Source organism: Epinephelus fuscoguttatus, linkage group LG14 (assembly GCF_011397635.1).
Source record: "Epinephelus fuscoguttatus linkage group LG14, E.fuscoguttatus.final_Chr_v1".
Lineage (NCBI taxonomy): Eukaryota > Metazoa > Chordata > Actinopteri > Perciformes > Serranidae > Epinephelus > Epinephelus fuscoguttatus.
Genome location: NC_064765.1, coordinates 27,469,822 through 27,496,238, shown reverse-complemented (window position 1 = coordinate 27,496,238; position 26,417 = coordinate 27,469,822). Strand labels below are relative to the sequence as shown.

General features: G+C 41.4%; 3 protein-coding genes across 4 annotated transcripts in view; 2 read left to right on the top strand and 1 right to left on the bottom strand.

Annotated features, from left to right (window-relative positions):
• The window catches only part of pdss2 (prenyl (decaprenyl) diphosphate synthase, subunit 2), a 36,512-nt gene extending 30,175 nt beyond the window's left edge, over positions 1-6,337 (top strand). The window contains exons 6-8 of the mRNA XM_049596534.1: positions 364-495; positions 2,904-2,939; positions 5,933-6,337. Coding sequence (XP_049452491.1) covers positions 364-495; positions 2,904-2,939; positions 5,933-6,088 — 324 coding nt within the window. The 3' untranslated portion in view covers positions 6,089-6,337. The remainder of the gene's footprint in view (positions 1-363; positions 496-2,903; positions 2,940-5,932) is intronic.
• Positions 6,338-16,468: 10,131 nt separating this feature from the next.
• Positions 16,469-21,903, top strand: bend3 (BEN domain containing 3). Its single transcript, XM_049596499.1, has 4 exons — positions 16,469-16,643; positions 18,140-18,194; positions 18,806-18,984; positions 19,122-21,903. The coding sequence occupies exons 2-4, from the start codon at positions 18,143-18,145 to the stop codon at positions 21,351-21,353; spliced, it is 2,463 nt and encodes an 820-aa protein (XP_049452456.1). The 5' UTR covers positions 16,469-16,643; positions 18,140-18,142; the 3' UTR covers positions 21,354-21,903.
• Positions 21,904-22,675: 772 nt separating this feature from the next.
• Positions 22,676-25,642, bottom strand: mtres1 (mitochondrial transcription rescue factor 1). 2 transcript variants are annotated; one of them, XM_049596502.1, is made up of 4 exons: positions 25,570-25,642; positions 23,454-23,910; positions 23,225-23,297; positions 22,676-23,115 (listed from the first exon to the last, which is right to left on the bottom strand). In XM_049596502.1, exons 1-4 carry the CDS (start codon positions 25,586-25,588, stop codon positions 22,933-22,935), a joined length of 732 nt encoding a protein of 243 aa, XP_049452459.1. In that variant the 5' UTR covers positions 25,589-25,642; the 3' UTR covers positions 22,676-22,932. The 2 variants fall into 2 exon arrangements, with proteins under 2 accessions (XP_049452459.1, XP_049452458.1); XM_049596501.1 differs by lacking the exon at positions 25,570-25,642 and adding an exon at positions 25,323-25,501.
• Between the last annotated feature and the right edge of the window lie 775 nt (positions 25,643-26,417).

Below are 26,417 nucleotides of genomic sequence, written 5' to 3'. Positions count from 1 at the left end.
TGGTGCTAGCCCAAATGTAATATATTAGTCCCACTCACAGTGCTGTGTTAGTACGTCCTCTCCTGCTGTGGCTCCCTGTAGCTGCCTGTCTGCAGGCCTCAGTGGCTGCAGGGAGTCTCAGCATGGGAGCAAACCAAAATGAGGTCTTTGAAGGACAACCATTCTCATCAGGCTAGCTGTGTCTCTCACCAGACTGTTCATCATGCTGCTCATTAACAGGGGCAGTCAGAGTGTGGGTAGACGCAGCGCACGCTCACCTGTTCATGCTTTCACCACTGTGTTGGTTTAATTGCTGCCTTAAGGTTACAAAGTAGCCTCAGCCTGATTGTTGCCTGACTGACAAATGTTCTCTTTCTTCTGTAGCTGAACTCTGACCTGCAGCCGTTTGTGAAGAGCAGCATGGGAGAGCCTGCGTCGTTCAGTTTGAGCGCCGCCCCAGTGGTTTTCCATCGTCAGATTGTTGGCCAGGAAAGATGGCGTCAGCAGCTGCAGCAGGTATGAATTGTCCATAACACTAACACAGTAGCTAGATTCATTTTGTTTTCAGTCACTGGTGGCAACGTTACACGCACATAATGAACAGGTGTCATAGGTAAAGTGTAACAACTTAAAGGGACAGTTCATCCCAAAATAAAAAAATACATATTTTTCCTCTTACCTTTAGTCCTGTTTATCAGTCTAGATTATTTTGGTGTGAGTTGCTGAGTCTTGGAGATATCAGCGGTACAAATGTCTGCCTTCTCTCCAGTATAGTGGAACTAGATGGCGCTCGGCTTGTGGTGCTCACAGCGCCAAAAAAATGCATTGCAAAAACTCAACAGCAATGTTTCTTTTCAGAAATCCTGACCGGGTAACTTTAGATATTCAACAGACAGATCTGTTCATTTACTTAAAATGTGGAGAGTTTTTTTGCCATGCTGTCAGTGGCACCACAAGGGCTGTTCACCACTTTAGTCCAGACTGAAATATCTCAACAACTAATGGATGAATGCTTGTGAAATTGGTGCATTCATGTTCTCCAGAGGATGAAACTTGCTTACTTTGGTAGTCCCCTGACTTTTCCTCCAGCACCAGTAGTTTAGTACCAGTACTTTGCTCGAGAATGGCTGTCGTTTTTCTAGTGGTAACCTGTGAGAGGATAGTTGAATTAGAAACAGGCCACCATCAAGATGCTGCACCAAGTAGGGGCGGCAGTAGCTCAGTCCATACGGACTTGGGTTGGGAGCCTGTTCAAGTCCCCGTCTGGACCAAAATATGGAGTGTGGACTGGTGGCTGGAGAGGTGCCAGTTCACCTCCTGGGCACTGCCGAGTTGCCCCTGAGCAAGTCACCGAACCCCCCAACCACTCGGAGCGCCTGTCATGGGCAGCCCACTTTGACATCTCTCCATTTAGTGCATGTATAGGTCCAGTTTGTGCATGTGTGTGTTCGGACCTGTGTGCAATTGACAAACAGAGTGAAAAACTGAATTTCCCCTCGAGGATTAATAAAGTATATTAAAAAAAAAAAAAGTACCAGTCAATACCACTGAATTTATGCATTTATTTATTTAATCTGACTTGCACTTCTCTTTTTTCTTCATTTATTAAAGCTTTTCATCTTGAAGAAAATAGTTATTTGCATTTTTGTGTCACACTGTAGCAGCAGGATTTAAAAAAAGAGTTCTTGACGATGCTCGGAAGGAGGAAATAAGGCCTCTATCATGTCTACTTAAAGCACTTAAAAGGTTTGGTGTGGTGATGTGAACAGAGCTCTTTACAATATTCAGAACTCACATGAACTTCAAACAATGTCCAGAATCAGGTTTCCCTTTCACACGTGTAGCACACTACAGGAGATAGTTTGTGTCAGAGGTGTTTTCACTTACTCAATCTAGTATAGGCCAGGGGTGGCATCTGGGTACAGCATACAGCATACAGCATACAGGACACAGGACATGACATGGATTACGCCGCAGTCATGTAGCTAGTTCATAATTTGGTAAATGACAAGTCTCTTGCTGCTCCCTTAATTTGTCTGATGATTTTGGCTTTGTTCCTTAGCAAGAGAAGTTCCCAGCTCTCGTCATCTCTGTGGACATTTTTATGTAGATTACCTTCTTCTTCACCCTGGGGCGTTTTTTTTTCCCGTTTCACACAAGCCTCATGGTAGAAACATTATCAACACGCCCATGCGCATGGTCTCTATCTGAAATTACACAGACTTTTCAATAGAGAGTTGGCAAGGTAAAGTCCATTTAATGTCCAGTCCACCTGATTCGGACATTGGCGTACTCACATCCAGTTCTTCCAGATAATGTATAGATAATTTCCATATTATAATCCAAGTGTTAAAGGGGTTTATGATTCATAGATTATTTCCATATGGCTCTCAACATGGAGGTAGTTGAGCCAGTGGCTAGCAGCTTATGGTGTTCACGGTGCAAAACAGCAACAGTGCTGACAGAGCTAATGGTGTTAACTGGGGAGGAACCAGGTGGGCGTTACTCTTCTGCGACAACGCTGCCCCCAGTATCAGTGGTAACTACCATATGAGCACAGTGTGGAGCAGCAGCGAGGAGCTAGCCTGTGGGATACACACACAGGGGCTCACATGAAATAAAATACACACATGGCTGAACCACAACAATAAACAGAGAAGTTCAGATTACAACACACACAAAGGGTACATTACTTCATTCTCTGCTCAGCATGACATTTCTTCATATATATATATATCTTAATATAGCAAGTAGTTGTTTGCTGCAATATGAGTGTTCTGAATATTATATATAGCTCCTTAAGTTCTTCAGTTTTATCAAATTGTACCTTTTTAAAAGTCAATAAAGAGTTGTTAATTATAATGTGAAGGCAAGCTTGGAAACCTGTGTAATGTAACTGATAATTATTCTCTATTCTCTGCAAGGCGAAAACACTGAGAAACCAACTGGATTATTCAAAGGTAAGCCCACTGGTTCATATATTCCTCTATACAGAATCTGCCTCTTCAGTGTGCTGTGAACTTCACAATGTTACACAAATGCTAATTCCAATGCAGCACCTTCTGTTTCCTTTGCGTTGCATTTCAGAAAGATAGCTCCATTTTTCATTGTTTTATCTTAATGTATTCACTTGTTTATGTACTGGTACAGCATCTGACAGAGCCATCAAAGAGAAACAGGACGTCTTCTCACTGTAACCTATATCAAAGTTGAGAAATGAGCTTTCCAAAGTCAACGTGCGAGGGAAGAGGGGGGCCGATCGGGGTGCAAGAAGAGACCGAAGCTACAGAGGAGGGGTCTGATGGTGTTGTGGGGGTTATCCAGTCCCGTCTGAAACCAGAGCAGGAAGGATTAGTTACCAAGGCCTATTTGCGGAGGAGACACTGAGGCTCTGAGACAGTGGCATTGTGAGAGAATCTCCTTCAGCAGACCTGTCGAAAAAGGGGACACGGGGAGAAGTTTGAAGGGAAAGAGATATTAGGGGACACGAGGAGGAAAGCTGAGAGCGGGGAAAGAGGGAGGGATGAAATTTTGGGGAGGAAAAAGAAAGACCTTAGACCCTCTTGCATAAAACTTGTTTTGATTCAGCACAAAGATGGGAACACATAATTAGAGGAACTTTGTGTACATTTCTGGCATCTAGAAATTGTCTACATGATTTAGCATGCGCTTTCATCCCATTAACTCTGATAAATAACCATAAATGTTTACAGAAACTCCCATTTCATACTGTTTTGCATTCAGTCTGTTGGTCTTTCATTCCCAATTAGAAAACATCCCCCCAAAAACACTTTTTAGCAAACAAATTTGCCAGCTGTAAAATTGATCATTTGGGGAGAAGGAGAACCCAGACTGGGTGGAAGTGAATATTATTTAAAGGCATATTTTGGACAAATAATGTAAGAAAATCACACACAACACGCTTTTGCTTGAAGTCAGCGGCTTCGACACATAATAAGTCAGTGAGTAAAAGAAGTTTAAACTATCAAATCAAATGATCAATCTTTTTTTTTTATTGTACATATCAATTTTTACGTCTCCACACTGGCAATAGCCGGGGCCGGAGGCATTATGTTTTCAGGTTGTCTGTCTTTCCACATATCCATCCCATTCTTGTTAACGCAACATCTCAAGTACACCTTGAGGGAAGTTATTCAAATTTGGCACAAATGCCCACGTGGTCTCAGCAATGAACTGGTCATATTCTAGTGGTCAAAGGTCAGAAGTCAAGGTCACTGTGACCTCGTCTGTCTCATTCTTGCGAGCGCCAATATCTCAAACACCTTGAAGGAATTTCGTTTTTTTTTATTTGGCACAAACTTTCACTCGGACTCAACAATGAACTGATTAGAATTTGTTGGTCAGAGGGCAAAGGTCAAGTTCACTGTGGCCTGACAGAACATGTTTTTGGCCATAACTTATGCCAATCATGATAAAAGTTCACACAAATGTTCAATAGGATATAAGGATCTAGTGGTAATATTTTATATCCAAAAGGTCAAAGGTCAACCTCACTGTGACATCATGTTTTGCAAAAACACCTTTCTGGCCATTATTCAGCGTCATAACTTATGAACAGAAGGGGAGACATTTGGTCAGATACTGAATTGGTTACCTTAATCTTGGGTGTCCACCTTGAAACTGTGCTGATTGTATAGATCTTCTGTGCTGCCAGGGGTAAAGATATGTGGAAAGATTTCACAGACATGGATGTAAACTTCAGCATGACTGATTCACAGAAGCATACAACCACTAGGCAATAATTCTAGTTAATTTTACATTTTAAGTTCATCTCAAGTGTAGGGAAGGATGTTACATTTTTATAATTTTTAATGATCTCGATCCTATTTTGTTGAGCAATGTCGTAATTAGAGTACTTACTAAAGCTCAAATTACACAAGATGAGGGTTTTACCTAAAAAGACAACGAATCCAGTGAAAGTACACGCAGAAAGAACAGGATGTCTCATTGACTTGTGAGGTTAACCAACATGCAAACAGAGGAGAACAGAGGCTACTGAGAGGAGAGAACATTAAGTTAATGTAAAACAAAACAAAGTTCACAAATGAGATGGTTTGAAATGATGGGGGAAAAGAATCTTTTTTTCAAATTAAATAAGCAGCGAGGATGATGCCAAGTTCAACACCTGCAGTTTTTTTTTAAGAGAAGAAAGGCCTACGGGGATTTCCACCTCCAGAATTCATGAGGTAAAACGCCCTCAGCAAAAAGATGTCCCAACACACCAGCAGTAAGACACAGGGAGACGCCCAAATTCACTCAGCCTGAATACTTAAGCTGCTGGTCGGGGCTGATCTGACTTGATGTTTTCCACTTCTCCGTGTATGAAATGCACATGTTGTGTGTGTAAGTCTGAGGCTTTGTATACACAGGCATGTAGACCTGTCTTACTGAGATCAAATTTTATTTTTTAACTACATTTAATAACAAACATTCAAATAATTCACAAATGTATGCAGTCACACTGAAACATAAAGAACATACAAGTCTACACGAACACTGGCCATGCACCAGCCCTGTCATCTGGTGCCGTCATCAGTAGACTGAGAGACAGGAGAGCTGCAAGAGGCCTGGGTAGAACCTACAGAAACATAGGTGTATTTCCCTCCTCTTTGTCAAAGATGGCCTGCCAGTTTTTAAAGTACACCTCACAGTGATGAGTGATGAAATTTTTTTTATCTTGTAGTTAAATGTAGTAAGCTGCCTCCAGTGGTGCCAGGGGCAGCTTGCAAATGCATGATTGTGTTATACAATGGGTTTTGTGTCATTAAAAGAATTGCTTTGCTTCGCTACAGTCCAGTTACTTAAAGAGTCCCTTACTTTGAGAGCACATTAACTTTCTCCTGGCTCTTAACAGTTTGTCATGTTGACAGCTGGGTTGCAACAGGAGTGACACAAACGTGACAAACTAACGTGTGTTTTCATCCCTCGACAGCTTTTGGCAGCAGTTAAGTCGGAGAAAGGCGTGAGCTCAGCGGTGGACTTATGCTGTTACCATGGCAACAAGGCTCTGGAGGCCATCCAGACTTTCCCCTCCTCCGAGGCTCGATCCGCCTTGGAGAACATTGCCTCCGCCATCACCAAATTTTGACCTGGACTCACACACGCACACACACACAGGCGCGCTCACAGAGCCTTTGTCTGCAGAGGCAACAGGACAACAACCACCGAACGGTTGACACTTACGAGACAAATGAACTTCTTTTTGAGCCAGGTGCTGGCTCACGTCTGGAGAAGCTGTTCTGCTCTGTTCAGGATGACAGTGTGCATCAGAAATGCAATGGCTGTATCCATAAATGGTCATCATTAAAAAAAAAAAGAATAAAAACACATTACTTCAGCATCATGTCATGCATTGTGTTGGCTCTAATACATACCGTTCCTCCCCTGTGTGGAGAAAATATCACTCCAAGCTGCATTTTAAAAGCTGGCAGTTCATTACCACCTTGCTTATCAGCAAAAGCACATACCAGGCAGAACGTAATTTAAGATGTTATGAAGAATTGTTATTGTCATCTGGAAAATGTGCCATGAACGGCAAATGATGCACCAAGGCGCACTTGTCCTAACAAAATTCCTTTTTTTTTTTTTTAGAATCACCCAGGTTCACCCTGCTCATTACTGCACACTTCAGATGATGCTGAAATCATAGCTGCTGGATGTAGTGGGTGTTTGCCAAATTGAAGAGCAGCTCCAATCCAGTTGTAAAAATGTCTTAAAGTCATGTTCTACCAGGTATGTACCTCAGCTGATAAGCACAGCTGCAAAAAATGGAGTTTGGCATGATACTCTCTCCACAGAGGGGGAAACGGCATGAATCAGGAGTAATGTCATCTACGTTGCCTTATTATGTTTGTCCCCATGCCTGTGTATGTGATCCAAGTCAACCCAGGGGCGGGGAAAGGTCACGCAGCCTCTCCCCTTGGCCCAGCCAGCGAGCGCATTGAAGCTCCGCCAAGCAGTAATTATTAATGAAGAGACCTGAGCAAATGGACAGGAAATGCAGAGGTATTGATTGGGCCGGCTGCCCTGCTCTAAGCCGTACAGGCTGGCGCCAGCCTGGTGGCCTGTGGTTTCCCAGGCTGCTGTCTGCGGAGGGGGGGGACAGCCAAGGTGTGAAACCAGGCCACCGCTGGCAGCTGTCTGTCACATCCAGACCACACCTGAAGGACAGAGCACAGGAGTCAGGACGAGAAAAGCAGAGAGGACTGAAGGTACATGGCTAACAAAGAGGATTCTGTTTAGTTCTAGGGAACAGCAGTATGTGGATGTGCCCACCACTTCAAAATGTGTCATTAACACTTTGTGTTTACATGAGGAAGGTTGGTGCAAGCAAGGATCATGAGCAGGAGCTGCCCATATGCAAGAAATAGGTAAATATTTGACATGGAGAAAGAAAGATGCCTTTCAGTTTGAACTTTACTCCAAATGACAAGAAACTTATCGTGACCATCCTAAATGATTATACACATACCAGTTATGGTTTTGAGCTTTACAAGTGATGTGGTTCTGGGGATGGTGGTGTTGATTTGTTGGTTGGACCTCTATTTTGATCCAAACGTAAAAGCTTAAAAATATTAGATGGATTGCCGCGAAATTTGTAAGAAATATTCATAATCCCCAGAGGATGAATCCTACAAATTCTGGTGAGCCTCTCAGGAATCTTGCTTATTCAATGTGTCCCCTACTCCAGCACAACTTTGCAGTTAAAGTTTTAGTCCTGTCCCGTTTGTAAAACAATGATTCATCCATTGTACATTTCATATGTATGATGTAGTTAAGATTACATGTATATGAGTTTCTTATCAAGAGGAGGGGATGGTGGATGGTGTGACACCTTGACGAGATGTCTACCAAGTAGCAGACAGCAGCAGAACACAGTTCTAGACAAAAGCGGCTATGTTTTACTGACAGTTCGGGACATTTCCAGCCGTATTTGTGGGGACCAAACTGGGTATGTAAAGCCAAAACACTGGGCTCTAGTTTCCCGGCGCAGCGCAGGGTGGCGCAGGGTGGCGAACCCCGCGCAGAGCTAGTTTCGAGCAGCGCAACCCGAGGCGCGCTCAGTTTGGTAGTTTGGCAGACCGAGGTGCGCTGAGATAGGTGTGGCGGCGCAGCAGGGGGAGGTGTCGACAGATGCAGCTTGGCGCAGTGACAGTTTCGTGCCAAAAGGCTTCGCCGAAGGTGCGCTAAAAGCTCGCCAACTGAAACCACGTCTACTGTCAGCGCAGGCGGAGCACAGCCGGTATAAGCCGAAGTTTGGCTGACCGGCGGACAGTGCGCACACGTCGCCAAAACCTCACAGGCAGGTTTCCAGAATATCAGGCACATTAACAATGCAATAAATACCAAAAAAAAAAACACTATTCAATACAACTATCTGCAATCAGCACATAAATGTATCTCTATATCGACTGTCCCGTCACATCTGATGTCAGATCAAAGGGGATTGACACCGTTTGGCACGCGTAATGGAAACCCAACCTGATTTGATTAACACAGCTGCAAACTAATGAGTTCACATCCCTCTCAGCCAACCACAAACAGCCACAGCATCAGATAGGGAGTATATATTCAGCATCTTCATCATCTTAGAAAAGTCAAAAGAAAAGAAACAGAGTGAGACTGCGAGAGAGAAAGAGAGAGCGCGCGCGCACGAGAGAAACGCAACATTGTTTTTCAATTGTGGTGACGACCTCCCAGGCTACCTTTGCATCATCAGCCCGTGGAGGTCTGCTCGCAGTTCTGTATATTCGGACAATGCGAGCTTGGACCTCCCGGACCAAAACATCAGTTTCCTCCTGGGAGAAGTTTGGCCGTCACGCGGAAGCGCAGCGCACCAAAATTCTCGCGCGCGCCGGAGCACCTCCGTTCACATCAGACGCGCATTTCTCCATGCCGTCGACAAGCGATTCTGCTCCCAGCTCTTGTTTTTCACTGCCTGGCTTGTCAGATTCGCTCGCGGCTCACGCAGAAAATAGACCAGACGCCGAACTGATCGCTGCAAATCGTGAGCCTGCCGCGGAGCTTCCCGGCGCGGCACGGCCAGTGTGGATGACACAGTCGGTTAACATGGGCGCCGAAAGGAAACTGCCTTCTCTTCTCGGCGCTTCGAGGCTATTCGCGGCGCTTCCGCGGGCAGTGTGGCCCTGGCATGACGCTGCTGCTCTTTTCCGCCATGGCGAATTCAGTAAACTCTCATTACACCTTTGCGCATTTAAGGGCGGGAGAGGGGCTCATTTGATTGGTGTGATCTGTGCAAAAACCCCAAAGAGGAGTAGCTGCGCCAGGGCACACGGTGTGCCAAACTTACAAAATCCGCCTGGCCACACCCAGTTGGCAAAGCACAGGTGCGTCGCGCCTCCGCCGCGCCCGGTCTGCGAAACTAGAGCCCATTATGTTTTCCTAGCCCTAACCAAGTGGGTTTTGTGCTTGAACATAACCACAGTGCTGTCCTGACATAAAATTCAAAAACTGAAACTTAAAGAAACGTAAAGTTTCAACACATCTGCAACATATGAAATGTACGAAATTAAACATGGCTGTCGTTTGCAGAAATGTACAATGCCAATATTTACTCTGGCAACTGGGCTGGAAAATATTAACTAAAAAAAAACAGCATTCAAAGATTGTCTGCTGCTGTTCACTGAGAGTATAGTTATTTTTCATTCTCTTGTTTACATAGTAGTCATAATTATCTAATCAGGTACCTCAATTAGTAACATTTTAGTGGCTGAGAAATGGACTTAGGATGAAAAATGGATGCTGAAGAAATGGAGGGTTGGATTGGGGGGCGGAATGATGGCTCCAAGGGCAAAAGATGATGTGGAGTGAACTATTTCAAAAACAAGCTCCTGTCTGTTGCTGGGTTGTCTGTCCACTTCCTCTACTGTTTTGGTTTCCGCTGCTCAGGCTTCCTGGGTACAGCGAGGTACAGCATGTGCCAGGGAAAGCCTCCGGCTCTTCATGAAATATTTATCCTCGCCGTGAGGAGACATGAGGAAAGTTACATGGAAAGTTAAAAGGACCAAACAAGGAAGGAGGCTGGGGCACTGCCAGAATGACAAATATAGTTACTAAACAGAACTTTTTCAAGAGATGAGGTCTGAGCTAAGCAATGAAACTGTTGCATAGATGCTCCCAGTAGAAATCAAGCAGGCACTGCAGAAGAGGATTTGATGGGATGAGTTTTTTTGTTTTCTACTTCAAGAGGAAAACACAGTTCCTCAAGCTAAATGTTTAATGTAGAACAGAAATTGTTGCCTTTTTTCCCTCCCTGACTACACTGCTACTGCCAGCATTAATCTTTGTGATATCTCCTGCGTAGTCCAAATGAAGAGCAGACCGAGGAAAGAGGGAGGTTTGTCAGCTTTATGTCCTGCACAGCAGAAACCCGACTCTGTGTTTGCTTACAGTTCCCAGTTTGAGAGTCTTGGGTATCATGAAAGCAAGAGCTGGCAAGACTATAAGTTTACATGCAAAACATGAAGTGGGTAACAGCGGCCCTAGTGTGCCCGGCCCCAGACGATGAGTGGTGTAATTACAGCAGGGTCCAGTGGAGAGAGTCGGTCAGCACAGATTCCATTACACACTCACACATACATACGTACACACACACATTTGCAAACACAGCTGTGGATGCTGGGGACAGAGGGGCTGTCGGCTTATGAGTTTTACAGAAAGATACAGTGTTCTAGGAACTTGCAAAGAAAATTATGAGTTTGATTCAACCAGTACCAAACATTTCAAACAGTTGTGGTGATATTCTGTAAGTTTGACCATTTTGATGTGAAAAATTCCAGTATTTGAGAGTTTATACTTCTTGTCAGGGTAAAAGAGGCTGTATAACAGCATTAGTACTATCAGGGGATGCTACAGTTCTCCACTGAAAAACAGATCAATAATGTTTTACATCTGGTTGGCTGAAAAGCACTGACAACTCTTGCCATTCAAAATTTAGCCTTTAAAATACAAATTTCTTGGAGTGCCACTTGACAGAGTGTGCACCCCATGAACAAAAGGCTGTGTCCTTGCCACAGTGGTCTGGGTTTGATTCATGTCGTCCCCTCCCTTTCTCCAATTTCTGTTCCATCTGCAACTGTCCTATCAAATAAAGGCAAGAAAGCCAAAAAATATTAGTTGAAACTAATAACATCCAACAGCATGCGCCCAGTCAGGTGTCTCAGCTCAAGGACAGAGACTTTCCAAGAGAGGAAAAAGACTCCACACACACCAGAGCAATTTAAAAAAATATGTCAGAATTTCTTCATATACTCTCAAAATGGTACCGCTTTTTAATAAAACATGCTTTCAGATGGTTCATTAAAGACCTTGTATAAAGGCCTTAGTCATATTCACTTAATCATTTTAAAATGTTTTATAGATCATTTATTAGAAACCTTTTGTGCTGAGAAGTTGTTAAAAAAGAAATAAAAAAAACTCCTTTACACTTTAAATTTGATGGATTATTAGAAAAAACATTTATAAATCCAATTCAGTTCATTTCAATTTTATTTAAAAAGCCCAATATCACATATCACAATTTGCCTTGGAGGGTTTTACAGCATTCAACATCCCTCTGTCCTTGGACCCTCACAGCAGATAAGGAAAAACTCCCCAAAATAAACCTGTAACGTGGGGAACAAATGGCACTGACCAAGATTATCAGCATTTATTTTTGCATTATTACCAAATAGAAAAGAAAAGGCCTGCCAAAGAGACTTTTCACAACCTGGCAACACTTGTTCTTATTCATGAATTCTAAGTGACTAATAAAGCATCATAAATCATCCCATGCAGATCCTCCGTCCATTCCAATGGTCATAATTTTTCAAGTAGGTCTAGATCTATGATTAGTGTCACCTGACTCCACCCAAATGCACAAACTTCTTTGATGGGATGTCTACAAGCCAATCACAGTGTTCTACATCATCTAAAGGGGACTGCAGTAGAGCCACGCCCCTTTTTTAACACGCATGGCCAACAGTGAGGCATGGAGGAAGCGCAATGCATGTTTTCGTCTATAACTTATATTGTTAAAGGACATAATTTGTATTTTATCTGTTTTTAAACTAAACATGAGATGTTTTTTAAATGTCAAAAAAAAATCATCTGAAAGATTTATAATTTTTTTTCAAAACAATCCATCCATTGGAATAGACGGTGCATCTGAGCGTCACTGGAAAGTGAATAAGGAAAGCCTACTGTTCTGAGTTGATTTTCTAATGATACAATCAACTTCACTTTATTCATTGATATGAGTTAATAATTCATGAAAAATAAATAAACTCATGTTTTTTTGTTGAAAGAGGTCTGACTGAGACCATTTATTCTCATTTTTACTTTGTGCTTTCTGTGTTAAGATTCTTCGTCCATTGAATTGACAGAAAAAGAAACACAAAAAAGTAGCCAACTCAAATTTATTTATCTATTATTGCTGATTTATGAGTGTATTTAGAATAGATGATTAAAGACATTAGTCTAACTATTAACCATGCTTATTAAAGTTGGTATAGAAATAAGTATTATAATGCTTAAAATTAGATGTGTAGATTTTAAAGTCTGTATTTGGTCAGTGAGGAATCCTCAGTGGGGTTCACACTGGATGACACTGCTGGCTGTAGATACAGACGAATGTTTGTCTGATAATCTGAGCACTGCTGTGTTTTATTTACTTCTTTTGAATAGCGCTTCACCCTGCACATCACTGCACTCTTACTGCTGGATATAGTGGGTGTTTGCCAAATCGAAGAGCAGCTCCGAACCAGTTGTGAAAATGTCTCAAAGGCATGTTCTAGGAAGTATGTACCACTGCTGATAAGAACAGCGAGGGAAAAAATGTAGAAAAAAAACTCTTTTAAATGTAGTTTGGTGTGGTGATAGTCTCTCCACAGTGGGAGAAGTGCATGAATTGGGAATGATGTTGACTGTGTTGCCAAAAAAAGGTTGATTTGAAAAGAAAAACAATTTAGATGAGTGTTTAAATGTAAAATGGATTCACATTCCTAAAATGTTTCAATGTAATCACATTTCTTTGTGGGTTTTACAGTTTGTGGTGCTCTGATAATCTTTGCATTGCTGCTTTGGTCTCCACACATTCGTATGGACATCACATTACCACAGAGACATAAAGGTCAGGGTCTCGTATCTCTCATAGTACGTGTATGACTGTCAGTGTTTAAACCCTGTGATGGACTGATACCTTGGCTGTGGTGTTTCCCTGGCTACCTTCAGAGTGCATGCTGGGATAGATTCCCCGCAGCCCCTGTGACCCTAATAGGAATAAGGCAGTATGTAAAATGACTGAGTGAATCTGACTGTGAAGTGATATTAGAACGTCCATTTGTCTTCTTCTGAATGGCCTCTCAGTAAACACCTGCTAATATCATCATATAGCTGACGGTGATGGATGAAAGTCATTCTCCTGCGATGGGAACAGTATGGCTGATTGGCCTCCTCGACACAGACGAGCATATTGGCCAAAAATGACACTTTAACGAGCTCTTCCCGGTGTTAAGTGCCGCACGCCGGCCCCTCGTCGCAAGCCGTCGCCTGGCTGACCCTGGGCCGTGCTTCCCCCTGCACAGGGCCTGCTCGCTTCATTGGCTGACAGATCAGACTGCCATGGAGACAGCTCATTAGTCGAATAATGAGAACCACACCAGCCACACGTTGTCTTGTTATATCATCTCTGTATTGACATATTTGTGGCTGGGGACAGAACATTGGGTGCCAGTGAGTGCATGAAATGGCCAATGATTAAGATAGAATTATAGCACTGCTCATGTCTCTCAGAGTGAAGTCTCTGTTCACCAGAGGAAACCAGATCACCAGCTCAAGTAACCAGCTCTAGCAAATTAAATTTTCCTCCTGATTAAAACAGTATGGTATAACTCCATATGATTTTCTTCTCTTATTCATCATTTCACTGAGTTGCTTTCAGCTGCCAAGTTAATACGTTTCACAGCGATGCATTTTATTTTAGAGTTCTGACTCCATAATGTTTGAACTTCATGTCATATGATACTGTGATTACTGATGTACAGACTGTCAGCTGTAATTTAAGGATATCTGTTGCCAGAGTGGATGAACGGTCAAAATCCCTAACATCAGAGCTTTTTGTGCACAGTATGGTCTATGATGCACACACACAAGCATAGTTCTGTTGGTTGTGTCTTCCAGGACTGTATGATATGGGGAAAATATGCAATGGCTCTGCTGACTATCACACAAATTATATTTTCTGAGATAAATAGACAGTTGTTGGCTGCTGAAATACAACAAACTGCTTGTTGAATTTTAAAAAATGACAGGTATTTCCAACATGAACACTGAACTAAACACAAAAGGCACTGATATAAAACAATGATAGTTGAATTTTAAACTGCAGTTTTGTACTAAAGCGATTTCTTGCATAAAGGAGGGGAAGGTTTTACCACATATAGCTCTTAAATCATGTCACAACCTGCAGTAACAGCATGGGATGATATAATGTTTGTCTTTGGTACATCATTTACAGATCACCGCCTCAGTTTATATAAATAGTTGCACAAAGAGTGACAGGGATATCTGTAGAAATCTTGCCCCAGGTGTATTTGTAGGAGACAATCAACATCAAATGTGTAACCAACACCACAATATACAATGTTTAAGGCAAAAAAAAATAGTTAGACACAGTGAGAGAAAGCATTCATTAGCATGGAAGTGTGTGGTTTGTGAACTGCTGACAAGTTCTTATGCGATGTGTATTCAGAGTCTGTGCCATTTGAACTGTTGATCTCCTCTGTTTACATACAGTTCAGAAGCTCAAGGCTGACAGATTGTGCCATGATCAGACAACATTGATGCAGTCTTTCCACTTGAGGGCGATGTTGCCCACACAATGTGGACTCTGTAGCTCAGGGTGAACAGAGATGATGTCTGCAACAAGAGACATCACTCCCACCTGCTTCTGTTTTTGCTTTAGCCTACTAAACAACTTTAATGACTCGAGATGGATAAAACTAAGGCAGCTACTTATGGGACTTCAAATGCATATATACATTAAGATATACATAGAGAAAAATAAATATAAAATTTTGCAAAAAATATTTTTTAAAAACTTATTATTTATATAATTATTTATATTTCTAGATGTTTGTTTTTTCAATACTCATGTTTTGCACAGCTAATGTGCTGATGTGTAATGACTATTGATGATGAGTCTTGAGTAACTTAAAGAGCTTATTCTCCTGTTAATGCATGTTTTTCCCAGGTATCACTTGCGTAATCACCACAATGTAAAAAATAACTACCACTCAGGAAAATAAATACACCATGATAGCAACACTTATGATGACCTATAGCATGGTAATTTTCAATATATTGTATTTAAAAAAAACAGTTACTATATGATTAATATAGAGACACCACAGCATACAGAAAAATTCAATATTACTCGTGACATTTAACAATGCCAACAAACCTCCTGAGCCATCAGTAGAATATAAGAAGATGTCCAGTATATTCCTATGTCTTATACAACTGTGAAAGAATAATCCGATAGAAGAAGAAATACAACTCTGTAAAAACACTTTTATAAGGTAAAATCTTACACTTAAAGCACTCAGGTATTATCGCTAAAATTTACATCAAGTATAAACAGAAAAGTACACATTATTAAGGTAAAATGCCATTTTATATTATAGATACATATAAGATGATTGCTGTGCAGCAGTTGAAATGCAAAGTTAGAGGAGTGCATATGCAAACCGTGCAATATACAAGGACTTAAATAAGAAAGCAGAAAAAGCAAATGTATAGCAAATATAAAATACAATACAATTATAGTTTTTAATGGTGCATTAACATGCAAACTACATTTTGTGGGGTGGTTGGACTGATTCTAGCTATTTTCTAGCTATTTTATATGATGTGGGTTTTAACTTAATGCATAGAAATGCATTATATATTATATGCTTATTAGACCTGTGTATTTCACATCGTAATCTCCAAAGTACCTAGTAACTGTAGCTGTCAGATAAAGTTAGGGAGCTAAAAATTTCACTATTACCTTGGTGGAGTTAGTGTTGTGGGAGTGTAAAATAGCCTACCATAAATACTTCGGTAGCTACTATAGTAAATGCAAAGTAACTGTTCTCCACTGATTTTATATGTTGAGTACACAATTAATGGGCTAGGTATTTACATTTCCAGGCTATAAAGGGGGAAATGAGCACTGGGATAAAAAAAAATGTAACTGCAGCTAAGCTAATAAGTCCCAACACTGTAGGCGAATGAGCCTAGCTGCCACAGTCCAGCCACTCACGTGAGGCTCAACATGATGACAACTGTAATTAAATACATTTTATTTATTGTTTGGGTATAATAACGTAGCTTTAAATGCCATGTTGTTTAATTCATGCGGTATTATAACTGTATAACTATAACATTCTTGGTTTGTTTTTCCACCCCTCTCCCCCCAGCTGTGCGGAAGTGACACAGCAGGCGCGCGCCCCGTCACGTCACGCGAGACAGCACAGGAGCCGAGCGAGAAAAAAATATCAACAACAAGAACAACAATTTCCTGCAAATCTAGCCGCGTGATAGTCCGCAGACATGTCCCACACGTCGTTAACAGCCCCAAAGGATTGCATGGACTCTTAAAGGTGAGCTCAATCGGCCGGGCACGCGCGTTTACCGTTAATTTAACAAGAGTCAGAGCAGGAGGGGGGCAGACTCGGTCCACGCAAACATTGCCGCGTCATTAAAATTCACAAACAAAATGTTGCACAACTGAAGCAACGCCGTGCGGTAATATTGTTAATGAGCCGTGTTACTGCTTAAATGACAAGTTAGTGACGGGGCTTTGTGAAGAGTTACAGTGGCTCAGCTGATTTGTCTTGTGTTTTGGTTCAAGGGTTCATGGGCGGAAGAATGAGGAAGTAGCTGGTTAATAAAGGCTGGAGGAGAGCAAGGAGGCAACTCACTGTACGGTGGCATGCACACTAGAGCCTAGGACAATACTGTACAGAGTTTATCTTTGTAAAAGAAAACGAGTTGGCATCACAACAGATGTTATCAGTGTAATCTGATGGGCAGTACGCAAGCAGCACGCGAGTTAATGTGTTTGGCTGTAGCTGGTCACATGCTGTATGTCATAACGATAACATACCAGCTACTACATGTTTATATGTCAACTAAAATTAATAGTTTGCAATTTACAACCGTGTGCACAAGTTTAAACTTTGACTACAGTATGTATGTTTTATTTGTTTGTATCCATTAAGCATTTTAAAAGACATTTGTGATCCAAGTTATGATTTCAACGTATTGCTTGGTGGAATTTAGTTGGGTTAAGGGCTGCACCTAACCATTATTTTTATATATTCAATATTAAGTCGTGCACCAATTATTGTCTCAATGGTCAAATGGTTGATTTGTCAAAAAAAAAAAAAAGTCAGCAAATAGTGGGAAAACACCCATTATAAGAGCCTAGAACAGGGGTCTTTAATGTTTCCCAGGCCAAGGACCCCTTAGCTGAAAGAAAGACAGAGCAGGGACCCCCTACTTCATACATAATAAATCAAATAAAATTGCATTGCATATTAATCTGGACGGATGGAGGTTGTCAGGCTGAAGGCCATATTAGTCTCAGGCTGCAGTCTTCACCTGTATTTGCTTTTCAGGTAGGTGAGGAAGGAAACGCCACTTTCACAAATATAAGTTCTTGCAGAAGACAAAATATTTTGGACTCGAGTTATTGCCTATTTTCACACATATTTTAATAATAATAAAAAAACAAAACTATCCAACGATCACTTGCAGTAACTCTAACGACCCCCTGTTGAAGACAGAGGTCCTTGATCCCATTGTGATGCCTTCAAATGTCCTGTTTTCTAAAACCAACAGTCCAAATCCCAAAGTTAATCAGCTGACAGTGATAGAAGATGAAGAAAGCCAGAAAATATTCACATTTGAGAAGCTGGACCTGGTGGATTTTTATGTTAAAAAAAATACTTAAGTAGTGAATTGATCATCAATTCTTGTCAGTTAATTTTCTATCAAAGGACTACTCCTTAATTGACCAACTGCTTCAGCTGTTAATGATGTATTGAGACACAGTTTTTCATCAAGTTCATATGTTTGTGATTTATCTTTCCAGGCTATGAATTCCTATGAGCATGGAGAAGTTTCAGATGAAGCGATGCTTGAGAAAGGTAACTTCTGCAGCCTCTTTCTGTGTACCTGCAACAGTTGAAAGTTGCACTACCGATATTTAATTTAAAGGGTCCAGTGTTTAGGATTTAGGGCCATCTTTTTGCAAGAATGGTATATAATAGTCATGACTATGCTTTCTTAGTTTAGAATCACTTGAAAATAAAAGTCTTCATAAACAATCTGTCATGTTGTTTTTGCAATAGCAAAGAATGGACAAATCCAACTCTGACTCTAGATAGGGCAATTCACATTTTTGTTTTTTCTTGTCAACCAACGTAATTTTCCTACATGCTTGGCACATAGAAGTTTCAGTTTTGTAACCTTACCCAAAGAAGCCACTTAATCCTACACACAGGACCTTTAAAAAAGTGTTATATAGCATAGCTAGTGCCGTCTCTACCAACAGTCACCATTTGTCATGAAGCTTAAAAGCCATAAACACATATTCAGACGCCAGGATTTTCAAATGATATATGTGGCTTCTTTAAAAGAGACAGATCAGCATTGAGGTGGAAAAGAAACAAAAATGTCAGAAAATATGAATTGCTGCTAATCTCAAGTGATATATCTTTTTTAAATTATACGAAAATGTGAATGTCATTATTTGCAGAGCACAAGCATGTCCAGGACGTTAAGGAGGAATCAGAGGACTTTGCTATTTGCGAGCCACCTGAAGGACTCAGAGGAGAATCCCCTGGGGCCACCGAGGCTGGTAAACGGTCATCTGCAGGGATGGGCCCTTACACAGTCCAGTCCACCAGCAGCAAGAGAGCCAGAGTCTCAGGCGAGGTTAGCTCACCTTAGGCCCTTTATCTAACTAAAAACATTAGTATACAACATAGCCAGATTGAATATCCTACTTGCTGTATACATCAAGGTGTCTCTGACAGTATGTATGTGTTTTGAATGTCATTTACTCTTTCTAGATGAGGCGGCACTTGATGGATGAGAGCAGCAGACTTGAGCCTCTTTGTCTCACCACAACCGGAGAGAGAAGGAATTTCGTCCAGCAGAAACCCAGAGTCTCCTACAGAAAGCCTCTCTTCAGCATCTCCCACAGGATCTCAGAGAAGAGGAACACGCCGAGTCTGGAGCAGCAGGCCAGTCATGGTGCCGGGAATCAGCTCAACTACAGCAGCATCCTCTCATCCAAGCTCCAAAGTTCGGAGGAAAATGGCCCATTGGAGAACCTACCCACCTTAGATGCTTTAGGGCAAACTTCGTCAACAGATTCTAGCCTTTATCCACTGATTGAGAAAATGTTTCTCATTCTTAATACCCTCAATTCAAGCATGACACAACTGCATAGCAAAGTGGACTTGTTAACCCTAGAAGTCATGCGAATAAAGAAGCAGATCAAACCAGCTGAGATGGTGACAGAGTTCCAGCCTCCTCCTGAATATCTGCTAACAAGTGATGAATTGAATCAGCTGATGGAGCAGACATCCAGCGCTGGGGAGCTTGGGTGTCGGCTGCTGGTGCATCTCTTCCCGGAGCTGTTCAAAGCCAAGGAGTGCTCTCACGAATGCATGGCAAGCAAGAGAACGCTTGAGTCTCTGCATCTGCAGCTGATCCGTAACTATGTTGAGGTATGCTACCCTTCGGTCAAGAACAACAGCGTCTGGCAGGAAGAATGCCTCCTTCAGATTAATGACTTGTTTAATCGCTTCTGGGCGCAGAGGGACATGGAGAGTGCTCGGCTGCTCAGGAAGCAGACAATCCCAGGTGCAGGGATTAAGGCTGAGCATCCTCAAACCTATCATTTTATTAATGAGCAGGGCCAGGAGGAGCACATCTCTTTAGATAACCAGCAGAGCAGCCTGGCTGTGTCAGACGTTGCTCTCAACACACAAGCTACAGAGGAGCTGGATGAGTTCTCCTCACCTGAGGACTTTGTTATTTTTCTTTTGCACCGTCTCTTCCCTGAGGTCTTTGAAGAGGGTAAAATGCCAGAAGGCTCGAGCAGTTACAGTAGTGTGGGGCAACTAATTCTGGACTCTGACAAGATGGAAATAATACGAAAGTACATGGAGGCTAATTTTCCTGATGTGCCTGAGGACAGCTGGCTTCAGGTGTGTATTCAGCACATGGAGGATGCGCTTGAGGGTCCTCACAGTAACGGCAATGGCAGTGAACCTGATAATATCAATGATGAGGGCTATGACCTGGCCAGCCTTCCTGAAGAAGTTTCTATTATTAAGGTTCCAGAGGCGGGGGATTATGAAAGGCCCAGTCGCAAATCCAAAAAGTCTTTGCTTCCGCCTGTGGATTTTGACAATCTAGAGATTCCTCTTCCTGACTTTAGTGTTGCCCAGGAGTACCTCTTAACCAGGGAGCAGCTGAAGAGCAACTATGAATGTAGCTTGTCCATTGGGAACTTTGCTTCTCGGCTGCTGGTGCTTATGTTCCCTGAGCTCTTCACTCATGAGAACACAAGGAAGCAGTACAACTGCAGTGGTTCTCTTGGTAAAAAACAGCTCGACCCCGTTCGTGTAAATCTGATCCGTCACTATGTGCAGTTGGTCTACTCTCGGGCCAAGAACGACAGAGTGTGGATGTTGGAATTTGTGGGCAAGCTTGATGAGAGGTGCAGGAGACGTGACACGGAGCAGAGAAGATCCTACCTGCAGCAGCGCAAAGTGTACGGCCAAGAGTCAGAGCAGGACTTTCTTTGCCAGCTGAACCAGTTCAATCCAGATAGTATTAGGGAGGATCCAGATATTCCCTCTTTACCTCCTGAGAAAAGTAGCAAAGACTTTTGTAAAATTCCCCTTGATGAACTGACTGTATCCAAGCCGGAATTCCCTGTACCTTCTATCTACCTGCTCTCAGATACTGAGGTACGGGAAATTGTGCAGCAGAGTCTGTCTGTTGGGAACTTTGCTGCCCGCCTGTTGGTGCGCCTCTTCCCTGAGCTCTTCACCCAGGAGAACCTGCGGCTGCAGTACAACCATTCAGGGGCCTGCAACAAGAAGCAGCTTGACCCTGTCCGCCTCAGATTGATCCGTCACTACGTGGAGGCAGTGTATCCTGTGGATAAGATGGAGGAGGTGTGGCACTATGAATGTGTGCCAAGCATCGACGAACGCTGCCGGCGCCCCAATCGCAAGAAGTGTGACATTCTTAAGAAGGCCAAGAGGTCAAGCACTGTGTCCTAGTTACAGTACTTTTTAGTTACGCAACACCTCTGTTGAAATACAAAATAATTGCACAGTATATAAGCTGAAATCGCATCGTTGAAATTTTCCAATCTGTCCTATGTAGGATGAAGCCAAGCTGTAATGAGTTTCTTCAGTACTATTCTTAGTCATATTTTACCTTTTGACTACAGCAGTAGATGTTGTAGTTTATGTAGTCTTATTATCGATGGATAAAGAGTTAAAACAGCTTCTATTTATAAGCCAAAACTGTCATAGCTTATCTAACATACTTTGTTGATAAATGTTGTAGCCTTAAAAACAATAACGCTGATAGTAGCTCATAGCATAGATCACAAATTTGCTCTATGGATAGAAATGAATCACAATGATGTGATATATTTCCGTTGCAGTTACTGATGTAGCATTGTGCCACCACTGTTTTAATAACAATGTGCTTATGTTAAGCCTTCTTATAGAAGTTTATATTATAAAGACAATTTAACATGACAATGGCTCATGATAACCTATTTCTAATAAAATCACAATTATAAATACGACGTATGATTGGTATGCTTTACATAATGGCACTAAACTGTTCCTGTTGATGGATCTTATCTGAGCTTATTGGACACCGACTTCAGTCTTACACCCATAACCCTTTTCCACCAACATGGAACAGGTTTGTTCTGGTTAATGCACCTAATTTTGAACCGTTCTGAGTATTGCAACTAAAAATTTAATTGATTTGGAAAAGTTGGTTCTCAGCTGGAACCAAAAAGCAGCAGGTTTTTCTTAACCTGAAGTGCAAACTACAAATTGAAAAGAGAGGCTGGAGGAGGCAAAAGAGCGTGCTATGGTCTCATTGATAGTTGGTCCATGCATTATTTTCTTAAATTAATAAATATAGTATCTGTAATACGAAACAAAAGCTTAGAGGTAATCAGTTCGATACACCATCTTGCTACTTTGGTTTACTTCTGATGTGCATTGCGCAATGCCCTCCATTGATTACAATGTTGGGTGGAAACACGGGCTGGTTCACTCGATAGCACCAAGGTTTCAAGAGTCCTGAATGGAGGCAGTTCAAGAACCAGGGCTAATTTGGTAGAAAAGGGGTACCAGAGGATTTAGAGGTGGCCCTTTGGTGAAACCTGTGCACAATATTGCTTTTATAACTTCTTACCAATTATTTTTACCTCAATAAAAATTATGCTGATAGAAAAGATATTAGCAAAAGCTAAAAATACTACAAAATTGATGATTCTGATGAAACCAAGAACTTCAAAGAAAATGTCGCGCTTTTAATCAGCCGACTCATTCAGACATGATGATCTCAAAATGTCAAAGTGCACCTTTATTGAGGAGTCTCACAGAATACTGGAGGAAGATGTACAATCAAAATCTCCCTCCCAACCAACTCTTAAATGTCTACAACCACTGAGAACTGTTACCCTTTACATTATACCTTAGTAATCCATTCTAGATCCAACTTGTTGGCGACCACTCAAATGCCACTCATTTGATGGCCATTATTTTTGCAAGTGTTGTTGCCTTCACTGGCTAATGGTATGACAGTCAGCACTGTGCTATACAATGTTCATGACTTAAAGGCCTCATCTTTGGGGAGCTCTATACATTTCCAACGCCTTACGGCAACTTTGTGTTTTTCTGCGTTACTGGATTCACCCAAAACCTTTCGGAGGATGACTCTCATCAGAGTAACAGTGTTTGTTTCATGGTTCTCCGACACTACCAGGTCCAAGGTGTCCCCGACCTTCACCTAAAGAAAGAACAAAATACAAGTAATGAGAAATGAGAGAAAAAGGCACAAGTGGAAAGACTGAGAACAGTGGGTAGGAATATGCAACATGTAGTCAAACATCACTTACCGTTTTACTTTTCTTGATGAGTCTCAGTCCATTTAGCCTGAGCTTGTTGCTATAGAAGGCATCCTCAATTTTACTGTTAGAAGACAAAAAATACTTACTCTCTACTCATGTTCAAAAAAGGAAAGGGATTTAAAGGCCCTACTGATTACAAATTACTAAGTTATGCAGTTATGCTGTAAAGAAAACAAGGCTTTAAAGAGCTGAGAGCAGCCAACAGACAGTGACTTACTTCCGTGCCATGTCCAGGCCAGCTTTCATGATGACATCATAGCGAAAGGACTGCACATGTTTCTCCATGTCTTTATAGTCCTTTGGTAGATTTGGGTCCTCATGCACCTCATCTTCATAATCACTGTCCTCAGGGTCTTTCATATCCTCATCCTCCTCCTCCTCGTCCTCCTGTGCTTTCCTAGCAGCACCTTTCTTCTTGTTGCCTTTAAACCTCAGATGTTGGACGGACCAACCCCTGACAGCATCTCTGCCACGAAGAGCTGGCCTGTGACAGCCAAGCGCGGGGAAAGCAGAGCAGCCCCACAGCTGGCGTGTGTGGATGGTCCTGGGACACCACTCGGTCTGCCTCAGTCCATATCCTGCAGCCAGCAGGTGGCGGGGGTTCAACCGTCCTAGCTGCCTCATGGCAAGCGCCTGCACCACCAAACTCTGCATGCTGGCGCTCCACCCAGTCACTGGAAAAAAAATGGATGGTTAGGAAGTATGAAATAAATCAAGCTTGTGACAAATTTAACTATAAAAGTCAGTATGTCAAAATGATTGAGGTATCAATGATATTCATTAACAGACTGAATCCATTAAAACTCAAAAAATATGCACTCCACATCAAGAGTCAAGACTTAAAGGAATACTTTGTCCTCCAAATGACTATTTGTATATGAATTACTCACCCTGTGTTACGTTGAATATGTGAGGAAGACATTTTCCTTGCACTGTGTTCAACAGCAGTAAAACTATATTGAAACATCTGATTTAAAAACTCTTGTACAACTCGTGCAGTATAATCCAAGTGGCATTTGTCCAGCTGTATGCTCAGTAGTTCCCAAACACATTGCACTACCTTGCGATCAGTAGTTTTACTTGAAGTGTGAGAAGTACTGATCATACAGCTGGATAAACGAGACTTGGATTATACTGCATGAGTTGTGCAAGAGTTTGTACACAGATGTTTTGATATCATTCAAAAGCACATGCCCTGTGCACAGCGTTGCCTGTCCTTTTAACGTGGGGCAGGTGATGGCAGGAAACATCAGACTGATAGTAAAAAAGCAGATACACCACACACAAGACGAATTGCTTCTTCTTTTAATTTGGTCTTTTAATCCTCTTGCGTGTGGTGTATCTGCTCTTTTACTATCAGTCTAATGTTTTGATATATAGTTTCACTATACATTTAACGTGTTTCCCATTGACTTCAATTCATCAATGATGTTTGCTTTTTTTGGATTCTTGGTACACAGGTGGCACGCAAAAACAAAAAAATGTCTTCATCATGAGTTCAACATAACACAGGGTGAGTTAGTGATATACAGCTGGTCATTTAAAAGTGTGAAGTATTCTTTCAAGAATACTCAGGAGTCTTTGCTGTAAATCAACCATTGAAATAATTTGTCAACTGCTTTCCCATCATGTCCTATTTTAAAGTATAATTTAACTATTTATACTAATAATTGTGTTATTTTAAAAGGGAAAATGTGAAGTATTTTCATGCTTGATTTCATGTTCAAACACCTTTGTAAAGCTCAAGTTAAGACTGTCTGAATTATAAAGTCTGCAACACTATCCAGCAAATTCAAAATTTAATGTTACTTTCAAAATAAAAGCCTAATTTTATTTCTAGCCCCGGTTTGTGTCATGTAATAATAGATTTTCCTTTATGACTGTTGCACTAATTATTTAGTAAAACAATGGATTAGGGGAAAAAAAACTTTTGTTAAACTACTAATGTTAAATAGTGTATCTTCCGGAAATGATGTTTTGATGCCTTACTTGACACTAGCAAACGTCTAACATTTATGAGAGGTAGCGCTGTCCCAGCTGAGGATTACTAGATTCTGTCTTTTCATATTAGCAGCTCTTAGTGTACCTTTATTCAAATGATGCCTCTGCTTGACTGGGCTTGTCATTTTTCAGGATGTAGTTTAAACCGAGCTGAGGCACACACAGCTAGCTAGCTTCACTTTTCTTCAGGAGGCTCGTGGACCCGTTATTTCAGTCCACGTGCAAAACGCCACGAGCTATCGAGCCACTAAACAGTGTCGCTTGTTTGACTTTGTTGCTAAATTCTAATTATGAAGTTGCTAACACGCAATAAATATTCATAGTCCACTCACCTATGGAATAACCTTTCATAGCCAGTTACACTACTTCGTCGGCACCTCTGACTGGGTTACTTATTTGCCAGCTGATGTAAATTGCTGCCACCTACCGGACTGGAGGTGAATGACATGACCTGGGCGAGCTGTTCAGTGACCAAACCACGGTGGGATTTTACAGGTTGTTATCCAAAACAGACAAAATTCACTGGGATATTCTTTATTATTGTTCTTCTTCTTCTTCTTCTTCTTCTTCTTCTTCTTCTTCTTCTTCTTATTATTATTATTATTATTATTATTATTATTATTGTTGTTGTTGTTGTTGTTATAACTATTATTATTAATTGTAGCGTGACAATTTCCAACTTCATGATGCTGACATGATCTACAATAATATCTTAGCCAAAAATAACGAAATACATCAAAGTAGTAAATGAATGCCACAAACTGTAGCTGTATCACTATCAAACGTATTTATTTTCATACAAGGTAGTACTATAAGGTAATAAGTGATGGTCAACTCAACTTCTGGCTTCTGATAAGATGTCAGATACATTTTGCAAAATAGGCCCCCTGGCAAGGCAGTTTGGGGATCCTTGGACTAGAATTGATTTTAATGTTCGCCATCTTCAAGGTAAATGGCTAATCTTACTTATTATTGCATGACATCAGCTTTTTAGTGTGTGCCACTGTCATTTATTATATATTAGCCATTTTCTAAAGGATTTAAAAGTAGTACAACCAGAGAACAAAATCTAAATGAATATAAAGTTTGAAGTGTAAATGTACATAAGATGTAGGCCTAAATAAGCTCTAATTATAACAGGAAGAATAAACATGCTTTGCCTTATACTATTTATGTACAG

Coding starts and splice junctions, on each gene's coding strand:
- bend3 (XM_049596499.1), top strand. CDS start 18,143: ATGAATTCCTATGAGCATGGAGAAGTTTCAGATGAAGCGATGCTTGAG. Junction 18,195..18,805: donor TGAAGCGATGCTTGAGAAAG/GTAACTTCTGCA, acceptor CATTATTTGCAG/AGCACAAGCATGTCCAGGAC. Junction 18,985..19,121: donor GAGCCAGAGTCTCAGGCGAG/GTTAGCTCACCT, acceptor TACTCTTTCTAG/ATGAGGCGGCACTTGATGGA.
- mtres1 (XM_049596501.1), bottom strand. CDS start 25,362: ATGACAAGCCCAGTCAAGCAGAGGCATCATTTGAATAAAG. Junction 23,911..25,322: donor GAGGCATCATTTGAATAAAG/GTACACTAAGAG, acceptor TTTTTTTTCCAG/TGACTGGGTGGAGCGCCAGC. Junction 23,116..23,224: donor TCATCAAGAAAAGTAAAACG/GTAAGTGATGTT, acceptor TTCTTTCTTTAG/GTGAAGGTCGGGGACACCTT.